Raw genomic sequence first — 18,252 nt, 5'->3', positions numbered from 1 at the left:
TAATCATATTACCATTGAGATTTTGTTTTAGTTGTCAGCAAGAATAGACTGTTTAAACTGGTAATAAGCACCATCAACATTTAAGAGAATCTGCAGTCTTAAGTGGTATCTAACAGCAAGTCTGTAATGTTTGTATTTTGTAACTTGAAATTAAGGGAAAACCCATAACAAGTTTTTGTCAACTACATTGTGTTGTAGTTTCAATTTAATAGAATTGATGTTTACAAAAAATGGATGGGAAAGTTAAAGAACACGTTTTGCCTTCTGATTTGTGCATTTCTACCTCCTATTTTTCCTGCTATTCCCTAAAATGTTAAACCTGTTTCTCAGGTATTGATAATTACTATAATTTTCAGAAGAGCCTCAATACTAATCATTCGTGATGGGATACTGTTATAAGCTTGTGACAAACATTTTTATTTTGCAAGGTGCTGAACATTTAATAGGATTAATTCTTTGAGTACTGCAATAGTATTTCAGCATGGAAGTTAATTGAATCATAATTGATTTTTCATAGCATTAATCTAATTGAGGGATTGGTTACATCATAAAGCCACAAACATGAAACTCATCCTTTTATGGTTTTCTGAGCCCTGCAATTTGTTACCATCTAAAATTCTTAGAAAAGGGTTAAAGGATTGTGGGAATTCTTTAAAAAGGCTTTCTATCTAAAATTATAATTTGATGGCGGCTCTGGTCTACGGTGGATAATGCACTGATTTTTATTCCCTGAAAGAAGTTTTTTTTGGAAAAGTAATTGCAAGAAAGATTGCTTTTTTCTGCCTTTTATAAAATATACAATATGGAACACTTATTTTTGTCCTTTTTTATAGTTTAGGGCTAGGAATAAAAGGTTGTAAATTTTGAAAAGCTAAAATATTTCAGTACTCAAAAGATTAATACCAAATTGTACTCTGATTTAAATAACAGGCCAATTTACATACTGGACACACAAGACAATGTTTAGACCATAATTATAAGAATATTAATTTATAATTGCAGTCATACTAATTGTGACTATTCTCTCAGGTCAGTGAAGGGAGTAGTGGTGGTGGGCTGACCACTTTCTGTTCTACTGCTTCTGGATCTACCCAAGCTGATCTGTATGAAACTGGAAACCGAAAACATACCTGTAAGAGTTATCAGTCTTGCATGGTTAATCCTGAGTATTAATTCTTTATATTATTTTATATTATTATAAATTGAGTGTGACCTAAGTCTGTATTCTCAAAGGGCAGGAATCTATATCAGCCCAAGAAAATCTTCCAACGTATCACTTATACAGGTTTTAGTGAGCTTTAAGCTAAGATGGTCCTGTCTCTGTAGTTGGCTGTACTGTTTCACCTTTCCATTGTATTTAACTAACATCTGAAGAAAAAAAAAATTATACATTAATTCTAAAATGTAAATATGTTTTTCACTGTTGTTTTACTCCATTATAGAGAAGCAATAACTGAAATATGTCTAGCACCATAGAAAGGTTCTGCTATGTGATGACATAGCAACAATTGGACATATCATTGGCTTAATAAGCATGCATAACTTAGAAAATAGCAGTAGCTAATCATTTCCAACAATTGACATTTGGTTGCATACTGTCATCAACATTCATGTAAACAAGCCTCAAAAATATTTTGATGCTGTGTCTGCATTCTTTTGTCCTATGGAAAGGCTAATGTCAGTGAGTGTGGATTGTACAGGCATTATTTTTCCTCTGCATTGTAAGGAGTAATACAGGTCACTAGCAGGGAGATGTGCAACAGTACTTTTGCCATTGAGCATCTTTTCTTCAGTGAGCTGAGAACCTCACCCACTGACTGCCCACTCACATCTAATATGATGCAAACAAAAAGGAAAATGTTGTAAACGTTGTAAATACGCATCAGGTTTGTCAGCATCTATAAAAATATGAGTTAACAGTTCAGTTGTAGGCCCTCCGTCAGAGCAGGAAACTGAAAGACAGGCATGTTGTTTGTCTTTCAGTTCTCAGTTTCAATAAAAGGTTTACACTCTAACCATTGACCTCTTTATTGATGCTGCTGGACCTGCTGTGCATTTCCAGAATTTTATGTTTTTATTCCTGTTTTAAATTGTGCCTTATTTTTATCTCAACACTGTTTTTCCATTGCTTGATACAGACTGCATCCCTCTAGTGTTCTAAGGGGGAAAAAAGGCCTTACTTTATTCCAATTTTGTCTGTCAGAAGATCTTTTTTTTTTGTTTTATTAATATTTGGTATTGGCATTGTGTGATGCTACCTACTCAAGTATGGCATGGACAGCTGGTCAAATAGGCCTGGAGTCTCTAGATTCTGGTAGGATTACTGAGAGAACATTGTAAAACATCAGATTGCTGTTGACCTGGGATCCCTTTAGATAATGGAACCAGCAATCCCTAATCAGGTTCCGAGCTTAACAAGACCAGCCAATCTGCTCTGCACTGGAATACATTAAGTTCCACAGAGGCTTTACACAATCTGTTTCAGGATCCTGCACTATAAAGGGATTTCTAGTTTATTTCCTCTGACATGGGGAGGGGTGGGGCGGGATCTTCCATCAACATCCTGCATAATGCTGAGTCTGTGGAACAATAGTTCTTCTTCCAGGAATTTGAGTCACAGCTTCTGACAATCTTGTTTTCTTCCAGGGCTTATCTTAGGCCAATTCTGTCCTTTACTGTGAGTATGAGGACAGAAACTTTTCACTCTAGCCAGGATGATTCGTTGAGTCTTGGTCTTCTAGTTAATTTGACCCGAGTAATATGAAGTTAGGGATCTGAGTTTCCTGTTAAAGGAATATAAAGCCATCTCCGTTTATTTTCTCAGAATTCACTATTTAGACGTCTGGACTATAATCCAAAAGAGCCAGTTATCGCCTGCACTCGCAGAGGTGGAATAAGATCACCTCTGGAAAAATACTGCACTGGACATTTTTCATTTTGTGCCACCACTGAATCTTTCAAGCCACGATAACTACAGGAAGTGGTCCTTTGTGGGCATGAATGCCATTTCTGCTTAGTGCACATTTTGAAATTTGGTCCTGGGATGTAGGTGATGCTGGCTATGCTACATTTATTCCCATCTCAGCTTAACCTGAAAAGATGGAGGTGGGTCTTCTCCTTCAACTGCTGCCATTCTTGTGATTGTGCTCCCACTGATAGGTAGACCATTCTAAGATTTTGATCCAGCAACTCTGAAGGTACAATGATAAATGTCCAAGTCAGGATGGTGTGTGACTTGAGGTGAACTTGGAGGTAATTCTGTTCCCACAACATTGCTGCTCTCATCCTTTTTGGGGAGAGAGGTCACAGGGGAGGGAGGTGCTGCCGAGATGTTGAGTTACATAGAAACATAGAAAATAGGAGCAGGAGTAAGCCATTCGGCCCTTTGAGCCTGCTTCGCCATTCATTATGATCATGGCTGATCATCCAATTCAGTAACCTGTTCCCGCTTTCCCCCCCATATCCTTTGATCCCTTTCACCCCAAGAGCTATATCTAACTCCTCCTTGAAAGCATACAATGTTTTGGCCTCAACTGCTTTCTGTGGTAGCGAATTCCACAGGCTTAGCACTCTCTGGGTGAAGTAATTTCTCCTCATCTCAGTCCCAAAAGATTTACCCCGTATCCTTAGACTATGACCCCTGGTTCTGGACTCCCCCACCATTGGGAACATCCTTCCTGCATCTACCTCGGGAACATCCTTCCTGCATCTACCTGTAGTACATCATCTGGACCAAACATATTGCAGCACAATGCTCCAGTGGTGGATATTCAGTTCAGCGGCAGTGGCTCTGAAGATATTGTTGAATTTCTTGAGTGTTATTGTGACTGACGCAGATCACAGAATCACAAAATTGTTACAGATTCATCCCATCGTGTCTGCACCAGCTCTCCAAGTGAACAATTCACTTAGTGCCATTCCCCCACCTTCTCCCCATAACCCTGCACATTCTTCCTTTTCATATAACAGTCCAATTGCTTTTTGAATGCTTGAATTGAACCTGCCTCCACCTCACTCTCGGAGTGCATTCTAAACCTTAACCACTCACTGCATGAAAAAGTTTTTCCTCAGGTCGCTTTTGCTTCTTTTACCAATCACTTTAAATCTGTGTCCTCTCATTCTCGATCCTTTCACGAGTGGGGACAGTTTCTCCCTATCTACTCTGGCCAGACACACCCAGGTGACTACTCCATCATACTCTTGAAGGAAAGGGCGTAAATGTTTGCACTAAAAGTGTCCTTCCATGTAATCTTAACAGGTAGGCATTTGCACTTTATCCATTCTTGGAAACCATAAAGACCACCGCTGGACCTTTACTTTAAAAGCTAGTTGCTTTCAAACTGTTATGGCAATACTCTCGCTACGTCAGACTTAATACTAGAATTATAGAAGGAAATATAATCCTTATCCTTCTGTCAAGAAGCTTCATCAAGACATTTTGTGCACATTATAGGTATTGGTGTTATGATAATTTCATTAGTACTTTGAGATCCTCTCCAACTCCGAATTTGGTTCCATTAGCCTTCCAACTACTTTTCTAACATTTTTGGCAGAGTCACCTACCTCTGTATGTTTTCCCAGGCCACAAGCTGCATGCAGAACCAGTATTTCTTGTCTTAGTTGACTGAAGCATCTCTGACAGGAGGACTGGAATTTATAGAGTTAGTAAACTTAGGGTTTCTACACTCCAGTAAACCTAGCTGCTACATAAAGATACTAGAAGGTAGTGTAATTAGCTCTTCTAAACTGTCAGTACCTAGTCTGTGAGCAATGTTAGATTTTTGGACAGACAGAGTTCCATTAGTTTTGAAGTAAGACTTCAGCAGAGCAGGATTTTTTTCCTGTATCCTCTGCTTGGATTCGCAATACATTGGCTATTGAGGTAAGAACTTTGGACCCACTGTATTGTTAAGTAGACAGTATATTAGCTAAAGCCTTGAGTTATGTACTAGTTCATCCTCAGAAGCAAATACAGTATTCAAAGATTTTTTTCTATCCATCAGGGTAATAAGTGTTTATTTTAAATGTTGTCTACCAGAAGACCCCAATAGTTTGTTCAAGATTCAAGAGATTGGACAATCTGCTGTTTTTGTTGAGCACCTAATTTCTGTGTACATTTCTTCTTATTCCCAGGATCCTAAAAGAAGGAGTGATAATGATCCTAACCCCTTGTGCTTCGTATGCATATTCAATTTTTAATCCCATGTTTTGCATTTGCAAAAACAACATGCACGGGGTTAACTTCCAAGGACACTGAAAGTATTCGCTTGAACAGAACCAGATTGCTTGATAATTTTTCCTTAAGGCATTAGTTTATTTTGGCCTACACATTGGTGCTGTTAAGTGTTATTTGGTTAATCAGCCCAGGGTTGTCTGTTAATTGCAATCTCATGCCTTAGGAGGCCTTGCTGCTTCAGGTAATGTTCTATTCAGTTTTCCTAGTGAGCCATGAGTTGATTGTCATAGGGAACCTGTAAGTGTTCATGCTTATGCACAGTTTTAGTCTGGAAAGGACAGGCACTTCATTTGTAACCTTTAGTATAGTTGTAAAATAATCTAATAAATTGTTCCATGCAACTTAGAAGCATGCAAGATTGCACAATCCAGTATCTGGCATCATTTTTTCTGTGCACTACTGATGAATTACTTATAATTAAAACTTAAGATTTCAAAACAAAGTTTGTTCACAATATGCTCTCTTTTCATTTTTTAATGAAGGGACAGAGATTCAAGGACTAAGAACAGTAGAATTTACTAAGGTGAGTGGTAACCTTGTTGTCCTAACTCCATAGTAAGCTGCAGTTAACAGTTCTTTAAGATCTCACTTTTAAAAAGTGCTTCGACTATCATTGAATTTGATGGTGGTGAATAAGCACTCCAAAATTGTGAATTCACTTGAAAATGTACTGCACTGTAGTTGACCCAAAGTAAGTTTGATATTCTGCTGATTCTTATTTAAAAAGAAAGAAAGTTGTGCATTTATATAGTGCCTTTCATGACCTCAGGATGTCCCAACATGTTTTGCAGCAAATGCAATACTTTTGAAGTGTGGTCACTGTTGTAATGCAGGAAACGCAGCAGCCAGTTTGCACACAGAAGTGTCCCATAAGCAGCAATGCAATAATGACCAAATAATCTGTTTAGTGAAATAATAACACAAAATACTGGAAATACTCAGCAGGTCTGGCAGCATTTGTGGAGAGAGAAACAAAGTAAACGTTTCAAGTCTATGACCTTTCATCAGAACAGCCACAGACCTGAAGCGTTAACTCTGTTTCTCTCTCCACAAATGCTGCCAGACCTGCTGAGTATTTCCAGTTTCCACAGTATTTTGCTTTTGTAACCTGTTTAGTGATGTTGGTTGAGGGATAAACTTTGGCCAGGGTGCCAGGGAATACTCCGCTGCTCTACTTCGAATAGTGCCAGGGGGTCTTTAACGGACACCTGAGAGGCAGATGGGGCTTCAGTTTAACATCTCATCGGAAAGACAGCACCACCAACAGTGTTGCACTCCCTCAGTACTACAGTGCAGAATTAGCCTAGATTTTGTGCTCAAATCTCTGGAGTAGAGCTTGAACCCACAACCTTCTAACTTGGAGGCGAGAGTGCTACCAACTGAACCATGGCTGACACCAAACTGAAGAATAGAGTGGTAGAGTCATTCTGGCACAGAAGGAGGCCATTTGGCCCATCAAATCCAAGCCAGTTCTCTGTAAAGCAATTCAGTCAGTCCCATTCGCCTGTTCAGTTCCCCCTAGCTCTGCAAGCTTATTTCCTTCAAGTGCCCATCCAATTTCCTTTTGAAATCATTGATCACCTCCACTTCCACCACCCTCGTCGGCAGCGAGTTTCAGGTCATTTCCATTTACTGAGTAAAATGTTTTTCCTCACATCCCCCTTGTATCTTTTTCCCCAAAGCTTAAATCTGTGTCCCCTAGTCCTTTTACCATCAGCGAATGGGCACAGTTTTTCTTTGCCTATCTTGTCAAAACCTGTCATAATCTTGTACACCTCTATCAAATCTCCCTTCAACCTCCTTTACTCCAAGGAGAACAACTCCAGCTTCTGCAACCTAACCATGTAGCTATAATCCCTCATCCCTGCAACCATTTTGGTAAATCTCCTATGCACCCTGTCGAGGACCTTCACATCCTTCCTAAACTGCGCTGATCAGAATTGGATGCAGTACTCTAGTTGTAGCCGAACCAGAGCTTTATAAGGTTCAGCATAACTTCCTTGCTCTGTACTCAATATCTCTCTATTTATGAAGCCAAAGATCCCATATGCTTTGCTTACTACTCTCTCACTATGTCCTGCCACCTTCAAAGATCTATTCAGATGAACCCCCAGGTCCATCTGTCGCTGCATAATCGATAGAACTGTGCCATTAAGACTATATTGCCTCTCCCTATCTCTTCTGCCAGAATGCATCATCTCACACTTCTCTGTATGAAATTACATATGCTACTTTTCTGCCCATTCTGCTAGCCTACCTATGTTCTGTTGCAGTCAATTGGTACCAGGGGAGGCGGTAGCGTAGTGGTATTATCACTGGACTAGTAACCCAGAAACCCAGGGTATTTCTCTAGACTCATGGGTTTGCATCCCACCACAGCAGAAGGTGGAATTTGCATTCAATTAATAAATCTGGAAACAAAAAGCTATTCTGATGATGGCCATGAAACCATTGTTGATTGTTGTAAAAACCCATCTGGTTCACTAATGTCCTTTAGGAAAGGAAATCTGCTGTCCTAACCTGGTCTGGCCGACATGTGACTCCAGACCCACAGCAATGTGGTTGACATTTAAATGCCCTCTGAGATGGCCGAGCAAGCAGCCACTCAGCTGTATCTAACCACTACAAATTCAATAAAATAGAATGAAACTGGACGGACCACCCGGCATCGACCTAGGCACTGGAAACGACAACGGCAGCCCTATCGACCCTGAAAAATCCTCACTAACATCTGGGGGCTTGTGCCAAAGTTGGGAGAGCTGTCCCACAGACTAGTCAAGCAACAGCCTGACATAGTCATACTCACAGAATCATACCTTACAGACAATGCCCCAGACACTGCCATCACCATCCCCTGGTATGTCCTAACCCACCGGCAGGACAGACCCAGCAGAGGTGGCGGCACAGTGGTAGACAGTCGGGACTGCTCAACCCATGATGTCTCATGGCATCAGGTCAAACATGGGCAAGGAAACCTCCTGCTGATTACCACCTACCGCCCTCTCTCAGCTGATGAAGCAGTACACCTCCACGTTGATTACCACATGGAGGAAGCACTGAGGGTGCCAATGGCGCAGAATGTACTCTGGGATAGGAACTTCAATGTCCATCACCAAGAGTGGCTCAGTAGTACCACTACTGACCGAGCTGGTCGGGTCCTAAAGAACATAGCTGCTAGACTGGGTATGCGGCAGGCGGTGAGGGAACCGACAAGAGGGACAAACATACCTGACCTCGTCCTCACCAATCTGCCTGCCGCAGATGCATCTGTCCGTGACACTATTCATGGGCGCCACAGTGGCGCAGTGGTTAGCACTGCAGCCTCACAGCTCCAGGGACCCGGGTTCGATTCCGGGTACTGTCTGTGTGGAGTTTGCAAGTTCTCCCTGTGTCTGCGTGGGTTTTCTCCGGGTGCTCCGGTTTCCTCCCACAAGCCAAAAGACTTGCAGGTTGATAGGTAAATTGGCCATTATAAATTGTCACTAGTATAGGTAGGTGGTAGGGAAATATAGGGACAGGTGGGGATGTTTGGTAGGAATATGGGATTAGTGTAGGATTAGTATAAATGGGTGGTTGATGTTCGGCACAGACTCGGTGGGCTGAAGGGCCTGTTTCAGTGCTGTATCTCTAATCTAATCTAATCACTACTCGTAGGAGTGACCACCACACAGTCCCATAGAGACGAAGTCCCGCCTTTACATTGAGGATACCCTCCATCGTGTTGTGTGGCACTATCACCGTGCTAAATTGTATAGATTTTGAACAGATCGAACAATGCAAAACTGGGCATCCATGAGGCACTGTGGACCATCAGCAGCAGCAAAATTGTACTCAACCACGATCTGTAACCTCATGGCCCAGCATATTTCCCACTCTACCATTACCATCAAGCCAGGAGGCCAACCCTGGTTTAATGAAAAGTGTAGGAGGGCAAGCCAGGAGCAGCACCAGGCATACCTCAAAATGAAATGTCAACCTGGTGAAGCTACAATACAGGACTACCTGCGTGCCAAGCAGCATGCGATGGACAGAGCTAATCAATCCCATAACCAATGGATCAGATCTGAGCTCTGCAGTCCTACCACATCCAGCTGTGAATGGTGGTGGACAATTAAACAACTAACTGGAGGAGGTGGCTCCACAAATATCCCCATCCTCAATGACGGGGGAGCCCAGAACATCAATGCGAAAGATAAGGCTGAAGCATTTGCAACAGTCTTCAGCCAGAAGTGCCGAGTTGATGATCCATCTCGGCCTCCTCCTGAATTCCCCAGCATTACAAATGCCAGACTTCAGTCAATTCAATTCACTGCGTAATATCAATGAACGACTCTAGGCACTGGATACTGCAAAGGCTATGGGCCCTGACAATATTCCTGCAAGACCTGTGCTCCAGAACATGTCGTGCCCCCAGCCAAGCTGTTCCAGTACAGCTACAACACTGGCATCTACCCGGCAATGTGGAAAATTGCCCAGGTATGTCCTGTCCACAAAAAGCAGGACAAATCCAACCTAGCCAATTACCACCCCATCAGTCTACTTTCAATCATCAGTAAAGTGATGGTAGGTGTCATCATCAGTGCTATCAAGCGGCACTTGCTTAGCAATGACCTGCTCACTGACGCTCAGTTTGGGTTCCGCCAGGGCCGCTCAGCTCCTGATCTCATTACAGCCTTGGTTCAAACATGAACAAAAGAGCTGAACTCGAGGTTAGGTGAGAGCGGCTGCCCTTGACATCAAGGCAGCATTTGACCATATATGGCATCAAGGGGCCCGAACAAAACTGAAGTCAATGGGAATCGGGGGAAAACTCTCCACTGGTTGGAGTCATACCTCTCGCAAAGGAAGATGGTTGTGGTTGTTGGAGGTCAATCATCTCAGCTCCAGGACATCACTGCCGGAGTTCCTCAGGGTAGTGTCCGAGACCCAACCATCTTCAGCTGCTTCATCAATGACCTTCCTTCAATCATAAGGTCAGAAGTGGGGATGTTCGCTGATGATTGCACAATGTTCAGCACCATTCGCAACTCCTCAGATACTGAAGCAGTCCGTGTAGAAATGCAGCAAGACCTGGTCAATATCCAGGCTTGGGCTGATGTGTGGCGCGAATGTTACTTGCCACTTAAGTGCCAGGCAATGACCATCTCCAACAAGAGAGAATCTAACCATCTCCTCTTGACATTCAATGGCATTACGATCGCTGAATCCCCCACTATCAACATCCTAGGGGTTACCATTGACCAAAAACTGAACTGGAGTAGCCATATAAATACAGTGGCTACAAGAGCAGGTCAGAGGCTAGGAATCCTGAGGCGAGTAACTCACCACCTGACTCCCCAAAGCCGGTCCACCATCTACAAGGCTCAAGTCAGGAGTGTGATGGAATACTCTCCACTTGCCTGGATGGGTGCAGCTCCAACAACACTCAAGAAGCTTGACAACATCCATGACAAAGCAGCCCGCTTGATTGGCACCCCATCTCCAAACATTCACTCCCTCCACCACCGACGCACAGTGGTAGCAGTGTGTAACATCTACAAGATGCACTTCAGCAATGCACCAAGGCTCTTTAGACAGCCCCTTCCAAACCCGCGACCTCTACCAACTAGAAGAACAAGGGCAGCAAATGCATGGGAACACCACCACCTGCAAGTTCCCCTCCAAGTCACACACCATCCTGACTTGGAACTAGATCGCTGTTCCTGGGTCAAAATCCTGGAACTCCCTTCCTAACAGCACAGCGGGTGTACCTACCTCACATGGATTGCAGTGGTTCAAGAAGGCAGCTCACCACCACCTTCTCAAGGGCAATTAGGGATGGGCAATAAATGCTGGCATAGCCAGTGACGCCCACATCCCATGAATGAATTTTTAAAAATCATCAGTGTCACACTTCCAAGTTTGGTATCATTGGCAAATTCTGAAATTTTACTCTGTATTCCAATATCCAAGTCACTTATATATATCAAAAAAGCAGTGATCCTAGCAGTGGTTCCCTTGGGGAACACCACTGTCCACCACCCTCCAGTCTGATTTTAAAAAAAAGCATTTACCTCGACACGCTGTTTTCTGTCCTTACACCGAACCTCCTACTCCATGAGCTTAAATTTTGTTAACCAGCCTTTTATGTGGTACTTTGTTAAACGCTTTCTTAAAATCTGTATGGACAACATGCACTGCAATCCCTTCATCAGCCTTTCCTGTTGCTTCATCAAAAAATTGTATTCGATTAGTCTAGCATAATCTGCCTTTTACAAATCCGTGCTGGCTCTCCTTAATTAACTCAAACCACTCCAGGTGCCTGTTAATTTTTCCCTGATTATTGTTTTTAAAACCTTACCGACCACAGACGTTAAACTGATCAGCCTGTAGTTACTAGGAATGTCCTTGCATCTTTTCTTGAATAAGGGTGTCACATTTGCCACCCTCCAATCGTATGGCACCTGCTCTGCATCCAGGGAAGATTGGCAAGCTCTTCCACTATCCCCACCCCACTTTAGCAACCTCGGATGCAAGCCATCTGTGCCAAGCGACTTATCTACCCCAAGCATAGCCAGCCTTTCCTTCCTATCGAATTGTGTATCCTTCCTATCCAATTTTACCCCAACAATTACCTCTACCATCTCTGCTTCCTTCGATATTTTGTCAGCATCCTCTTCCTTAGTAAACATCAAATCAAAATACTCTAGTATTCTAGCCGTCCCCTGAGCTTTTAAGCATATATCACCCTAATAGACCCTATCCCATCTCTTACTACCCACTTACTATTGACACTCTGGTCAAAGATTTTTGGGTTGCCTTTCATGTTAACTGCAATTCTGTTCTCAGAGTCTATCTTTGCCAGTCTTATTTTGCTCTTCACTTTCCCCCTCAACTTATTGTATTGGGCCTGGTTCTCACTTGAAGCATTCACCTGACATGTATCATACACCCTCTTTTTTTTTGTTTCATCATGTTCTCTATCCTCATCCAAGGAACCCTAGCTTTGGTTCCCCTATCATTCCCTCTTGTTGGAATGTAACTAGCCTGTACCTGAAACATCTCCTCCTTAAAGATCATCCATTGCTCCATTACAGTTTTTCCTGTCAGTCTTTGATTCCATTTTATCCTGGCCAGATCCCCCCTTATCCCATTGAAGCTGGCCCTCTTCCAATTTAGAAGTTCTACTTTTAATTGTTCCTTGCTCTTCTCCATTACTAATATAAACCTTATGATACAGTAAGTAGTACTTGCATGTAAAATACACCTGTAGGGCGAGCTCTTTGTTTGATATAGGAACTGTAGTTAGTGGAATAAAGTACAGATACCTAATTTGATCTGACAGAATACAAATTTGTTTTTGCTATGTAGGAGGTCACTGGAAAAGGAACTTAATTAATTGCGCCATCTCTTTATCCTCCTTTAAGACCTTCCTTAAAATCTACCTCTTTGACTTTTGGTCACCACTCTTAATCTCTCCTCCTTTGACTCAACATCTATTTTCCTTGTGTATCTGTGATTGAGCTATATAAATTACAGATATAGTCGTGGTAGAAGTGAAAGTAGATGAGTGTAGTGCGGATTTATAATAAACTATCGTGAGAGAAAGAAAGATAGTTGGCAAATGAGATCTGCAAAGACTGACTGCTACAGAGGAAGAACGGTCCAATTTGATAACATTGTTAAGATCCCTTTTAAACTGATGTTTGAAAGTGTACATCTTTTTGTTTCCTCTGAATTATAATTTCTGTGGTGTTGGTGATAATAGGGGCCCATCGATTCACTGGGTATCAGCATTGCAGGAGGAGTGGGTAGTCCTCTTGGAGATGTCCCCATTTTCATTGCAATGATGCAGCCAAATGGAGTTGCAGCCCAGACCCAAAAACTGCGGGTAAGTCTGTATGTTTAAGTTATGGCCATTAAATTATTAACTATATAAATTATGAAAAATTCTATTCTGTATTTATTGTTTTTCCTATTTTTCATATCAACATCTATCCCAAATTGTTCATATAAAGAAATACTTTAGGGTAACTCTCAGTAGTGTTATGATTATCTAAATGCTAGGATATATTATTAAAACTTTGCAATAGTGCAGTGTTACAGTTTTTTTTTCCATCAGAATTTACTTCTGATCTCTACTCTTGTTTTTCCATCATTAATCTACCTCATGGTAAGCTAAGGTCCTCAGGAATGGCAACACAGTGCTTAGCACAGCTCTACATGCTCTTTCCCCTCTCTCTGCCAAACTTCATTCATTGTGCAAATGGGCAGTTTTAAAACCTGTTTTCTGTACTTTGAACTTTGTTTTGGGCTGTATTTTATTTTTGAGTTATGTTTTCCAGATGGATTAAAATATATTGCAGTAAATGCCTAGCATCACAAATATCACCCCCACCCCTCCCAAAATTTACAACTGAATTTCAATGTTTAAAGCTCAACCACAGCCAGTGTAGACCAGGAAAACATTCAAATAGAATATTTTAGCATTGAAATCTTGCAGCATGCTATCCTCAATTGTTCTCTTAGCGAAAATGCTAAAGTTGCTATTCCACATTTCCAGGTGTGCTGTGACTTGAAAATGGCTGTATAAACTTGAGACTGAGGTCGCCAAGCTGATTGCTGAGTGCACTAAAGGAAGAGTTGTTAGATCTGTAACTCTTATCACCCCCAGTTAGTAGTCTCCCATTATCTTTGTACTGGGTGTATTAGAACAGCAGCACAGTGTGAAACCACATCTTAAAAGTGTTCAGGAACTTGCTGAGAACTTTACAAACGGGTTTCCATGATTTTATATTTGGAGAAAGTGAATGACCCAGTCTACAATCCTTGAACATAAAAAATTAATCACCAGCGCATCTTAGCATGTATGTGCAGAGCTGTGTTACTAAGCTCAGCCTGAGGAGCAATTGATTATGTAATTCAGGTCTGCTGGCTGTATTTACACTCCTTACCAGTTTGAGGTGGGTATGTATAGTTAAACTTCAATCCAAGAAATATGTTAACAAGCTGATGTTTCACCTAAATTTTAATACTGGTTGTTAATCATAGGTGGGAGACAGGATTGTAAGTATTTGTGGGAAACCTACAGAGGGCTTGACTCATTCCCAGGCTGTCAGCATACTGAAGAGTGCTTCAGGTCACATTGAATTACAGGTATGACAAAGCATCACGCACTTGAGTGGAATTTGCCATTTCTATTATTCTTTTGTTTCTTTTGGATTGATTAGTGGATTGATGAATTTAATTTCTGATTCAAATATATCTCTCAAAATATTCTTACATTACTAGGCTGTTACACTGCTAAAATTCTCCTACATTTCTGTACTTTCTAAACCCAGTTGTAATGATTGTTTATAGGTAGTTGCAGGTGGTGATGTTAGTGTGATAACTAGTCAGCAACAGGAACATACTGCAACAACCCTTTCTCTCTCTCGACTGACGGCAAGCAGCATCCTTCATGATGACCTAGGGTAAGTATTTTATATTTACTGCGCACAATATTGTTACGACCGAGGCTGGAGGAGTGCACTGTCTTTCTCTAGTTCAACTTCTCCATGGATCACAGCATATATTTAAATGTGTTACCCAGTTACCGATTTGGCCAATTATATACTTTATTTCAGTTTCAAAATAAAATCCACCAGCCAGGTTTCTTTAATAAACAACAAAATTATTAATTGATTACAAAAGAAGACTTAGTCAATAAAGATGCAAAGCTTATTAACACACAGATTGAAATATGAAAGTTCCCTTCTAAATTAACCCAACACACAAGCAAACACATACCAGTTAAAGAAAAAATAAAGTTTCCCTACAGAAATCTCTTTACAAAAAAGACAAAAAAAGTACTGTGGCCAAATTCTTGTTAATTCTTGAAGGAAAAGGATAAGATATGGTATGTTCCCAGTTGTTCCTTTATTCTGTCGTCCATATGCGCGCAGACGGCTGTCACTGGGATCTTTTTGCAGCAGTTTTTCAGGTGACATCGAGAATTAGTCTGGCAGGCTTTCCAAGAGAATCACTGCCTCAGGGCTTTCAGCCGTCACACTGGGTTCTCAGGGCTTCTCACTACACATGAAGGAAAAATTCCTGGAACCTTTTCCTGCAACTGCTCTGTCTCTTTGACTTCACTTGGTCTTTCCGTGACTACTGGAGAAGCTACAATCTTTGCTCCGGCCAAATCATTCCCCAGGAGTAGGTCAGCTCTGTCTACAGGCAAAATATGGACAACATCTACGGTTACTGTTCCAGACATTAGGTCACACTCCAGGTGCACCCGATACAAAGGTACGGGTATATACTCCCCGCCAATACCGTTCACTAAAATCTTGGCATTCAGTGCGCTCTCTGGTGGAAAAGTTATGCCTTTCCCCAGCAAAAGAGTTTGGGTGGCTCCTGTATCCCTAAGTATAACTATAGGTTTACCTGCCTCACTTGAGGGATAAGTAGTTACTTTTCCTTTTGACAAGAATTCCCGATAACTCTCAGCTATCTTGTTCACCTCCCCCACACACACAGTAGTTTTTGTACTTGGCCTTACAGCTGCAGCCTGATCTGACATACACTCGGTCAGGGCCCTTTCTTTGCATTGGCCTTGTGTACCCCAGTAGGTCCCGTGGGTTTACCCCGCAACTTCCAGCATTCTGCATGGAGGTGTCGCACCTTGTGGCAATTGAAACACTTAAGCTTTTGGACCTCACTTCCACCCTCAGCATCTCCTTTCTGGCCTGAGGAGGAGATCCCAGGGAGTTCCCAGCTGTCCCTTCTTGTCCCCAGCTACTTGCCTTCCTTTCACCCTCCCACCTTCTATCCTTCTCAAGTTTGTGGGGGTGACGGAAAAGGGTTTGGGCTTGGGGACAAGCTCGTAATCATCAGCGATCTCAGCTGTCTGTCTGGCTGTTGAAATCTTCTGATTCTCCGTGTGGGTTCTTACTAACGGAGGGAATGAACTTTTAAATTCTTCCAGGAGAATTCTTTCCCTAAGGGTCTCATACGTGGCTTCTACCTTTATGCCCGCATTCAACTATCAAAATTAATTTGCTTTACCCTCTCAAATTCCATTTAAGTCTGCCCAGGTTGTTTCCGGAGGTTCCAAAATTTCTGCCTGTAAGCTTCAGGGACCAACTCATAAACAGTGAGAATAGCCTTTTTTGCCATCTCATTATCTGCAGATGCCTCTTCAGAAAGCATAGCATAAACTTTATGAGCTCTGCCAATCAACCTGCTTTGCATAAGCAGTGTCCAGTTTTCTTTCGGCCACCTCACCTGTTTTGCTAGCTTTTCAAAAGAAATTAAAAATGCCTTTACGTCCCTTTCCTCAAACTTCGGAAGGGCTTCCACAAATGTAAACAGCTCCCCACTGGGTCCTGGGTTGAGTCAGATTCTTCCTCCTCAGAATTTTCACTGGAGTCAAGGCCTTTCTTTTGTTATAGTTCCAGTTTTTTTTAATTGGAATACCCTTTCTCACACCCTTTATCTCTCCTGCCTCTTTTTTTTCCTTTTGCAATTCTAGTTCCAGCTTATAGAATGCTCTTTTTCTCTCTCCTGCCACTCTGCTTGCTGCCTTTGAAATGCCCTTTTCCTTTTTGAAGTTCGAGGTCAAGCTTTCTCATTTCTTTTTCCTGTTCAAGCTGCTTCATCTACAGCTGAATTCTAGCTAATTCAACTGAACTACCATCTGGATTGCTTTTTCCTTCTTTAAATTTCAATTGCTGTGCTATTACCTCAATTATGTCTGCTTTCTTAGCTTTGGTTTTAACTCTAACTCCAACTTTTAGCCTAGCCTTGGTTAAGATTTGTAAATCACGTAGGGATAAATCCTCCCTCTCCAGAAAGGGCGCAGCAACTGACAAAGCCATTCTGGTAGTGCAAACTTTACTCTAATGCTCAAGAAACCTTGTGTTTTCCTTTTCCCCTTTTCAATTATTACTACCCCACTGACAATTTCACTTCGTCGTCTTTGGGTTATCCCAGACAAGCCCCCGATTATATGTTATGAACGAGCTGGAGGAGTGCACTGTCTTTCTCTAGTTCCTGTTCTCCACGGGTCACAACATATATTTAAATGTGTTATCCAGTTACCGATATGGCCAATTATATACTTTTATCTATTTTAGTTTCAGAATAAAATCCACCAACCAGGTTTCTTTAATAAACAAAAATTAATAATTTATTATAAAACAAGACGTATTCAATAAAGATGCAAAGCTTATTAACACACATATTGAAATATGAAAGTTCCCTTCTAAATTAACCCAACACATACGCGCGCGCGCGCACACACACACGCATGTACTGGTTAAAGAAAAAATGAAGAAGTTTTCTTTGCAGAGATCGCTTTACAAAAAAGATGAAAAAAAAAATACTTTGGCCAAATACTTGTTAATTCTTGAAGGAAAAGAATAAGGTATGGTATGTTCACAGCTGGTCCTTTATTCTGGCATCCAACTGCCTGAAGGGGTGGTAGAGGCAGGAACCCTCACAACATTTAAGAAGTATTTAGATGAGCACTTGAAATGCCATAGCATACAAGGCTATGGGCCAAGTGCTGGAAAATGGGACCAGAATAGTTAGGTGCTTGATGGCCGGCACAGACACGATGGGCCGAAGGGCCTGTTTCTGTGCTGTATACCTCTATGACTCTAATTACGCGTAGATGGCTGTCACTGGGATCTTTTTGCAGCAGTTCTTTTCAGGCGAGATCGAGAATCAGTGTGGCAGGTTTTCCAGGAGAATCGCTGCATCTGGGGTTTCAGCTGTCACACTGGATTCTCAGGGCTTCTCAAAGTGGCGGAAAAAGGATAAGCTGGTGGCTTCTTTCTTCGCAGGCTTACACCCAACTGACTCAAAACAATATCCAAAAACAAAACCAACTCTTAACCATCATAAATCCTGACATGTAATTTCTCTGTAAACACCTCCCATAGTCATCAAGGCTTCTGTTGTTTACTTAGCTAAAGACATGTGACTTCCAGTAAGGGTTTGTTTTTAAACAAAGTCCCAAGTCCTTCCAGTGACCTTTTTTTGAAAAAAAA

General features: G+C 41.7%; 1 protein-coding gene across 14 annotated transcripts in view; it reads left to right on the top strand.

The window, feature by feature from the left end:
• LOC137369472 (multiple PDZ domain protein) overlaps positions 1–18,252 on the top strand; it is a 419,370-nt gene that overhangs the window by 386,508 nt on the left and 14,610 nt on the right. For all 14 annotated transcript variants that reach the window (XM_068030740.1, XM_068030727.1, XM_068030738.1 and 11 more), the window contains 5 exons: positions 1,030–1,132; positions 5,719–5,759; positions 12,984–13,106; positions 14,267–14,371; positions 14,576–14,688. In XM_068030740.1, coding sequence (XP_067886841.1) covers positions 1,030–1,132; positions 5,719–5,759; positions 12,984–13,106; positions 14,267–14,371; positions 14,576–14,688 — 485 coding nt within the window. The remainder of the gene's footprint in view (positions 1–1,029; positions 1,133–5,718; positions 5,760–12,983; positions 13,107–14,266; positions 14,372–14,575; positions 14,689–18,252) is intronic.

The sequence above is a fragment of the Heterodontus francisci genome, chromosome 4 (assembly GCF_036365525.1).
Source record: "Heterodontus francisci isolate sHetFra1 chromosome 4, sHetFra1.hap1, whole genome shotgun sequence".
NCBI lineage: Eukaryota > Metazoa > Chordata > Chondrichthyes > Heterodontiformes > Heterodontidae > Heterodontus > Heterodontus francisci.
The sequence above is the reverse complement of the archived record's forward strand: the minus strand, read 5'-3'. Positions and strand labels throughout refer to the sequence as shown.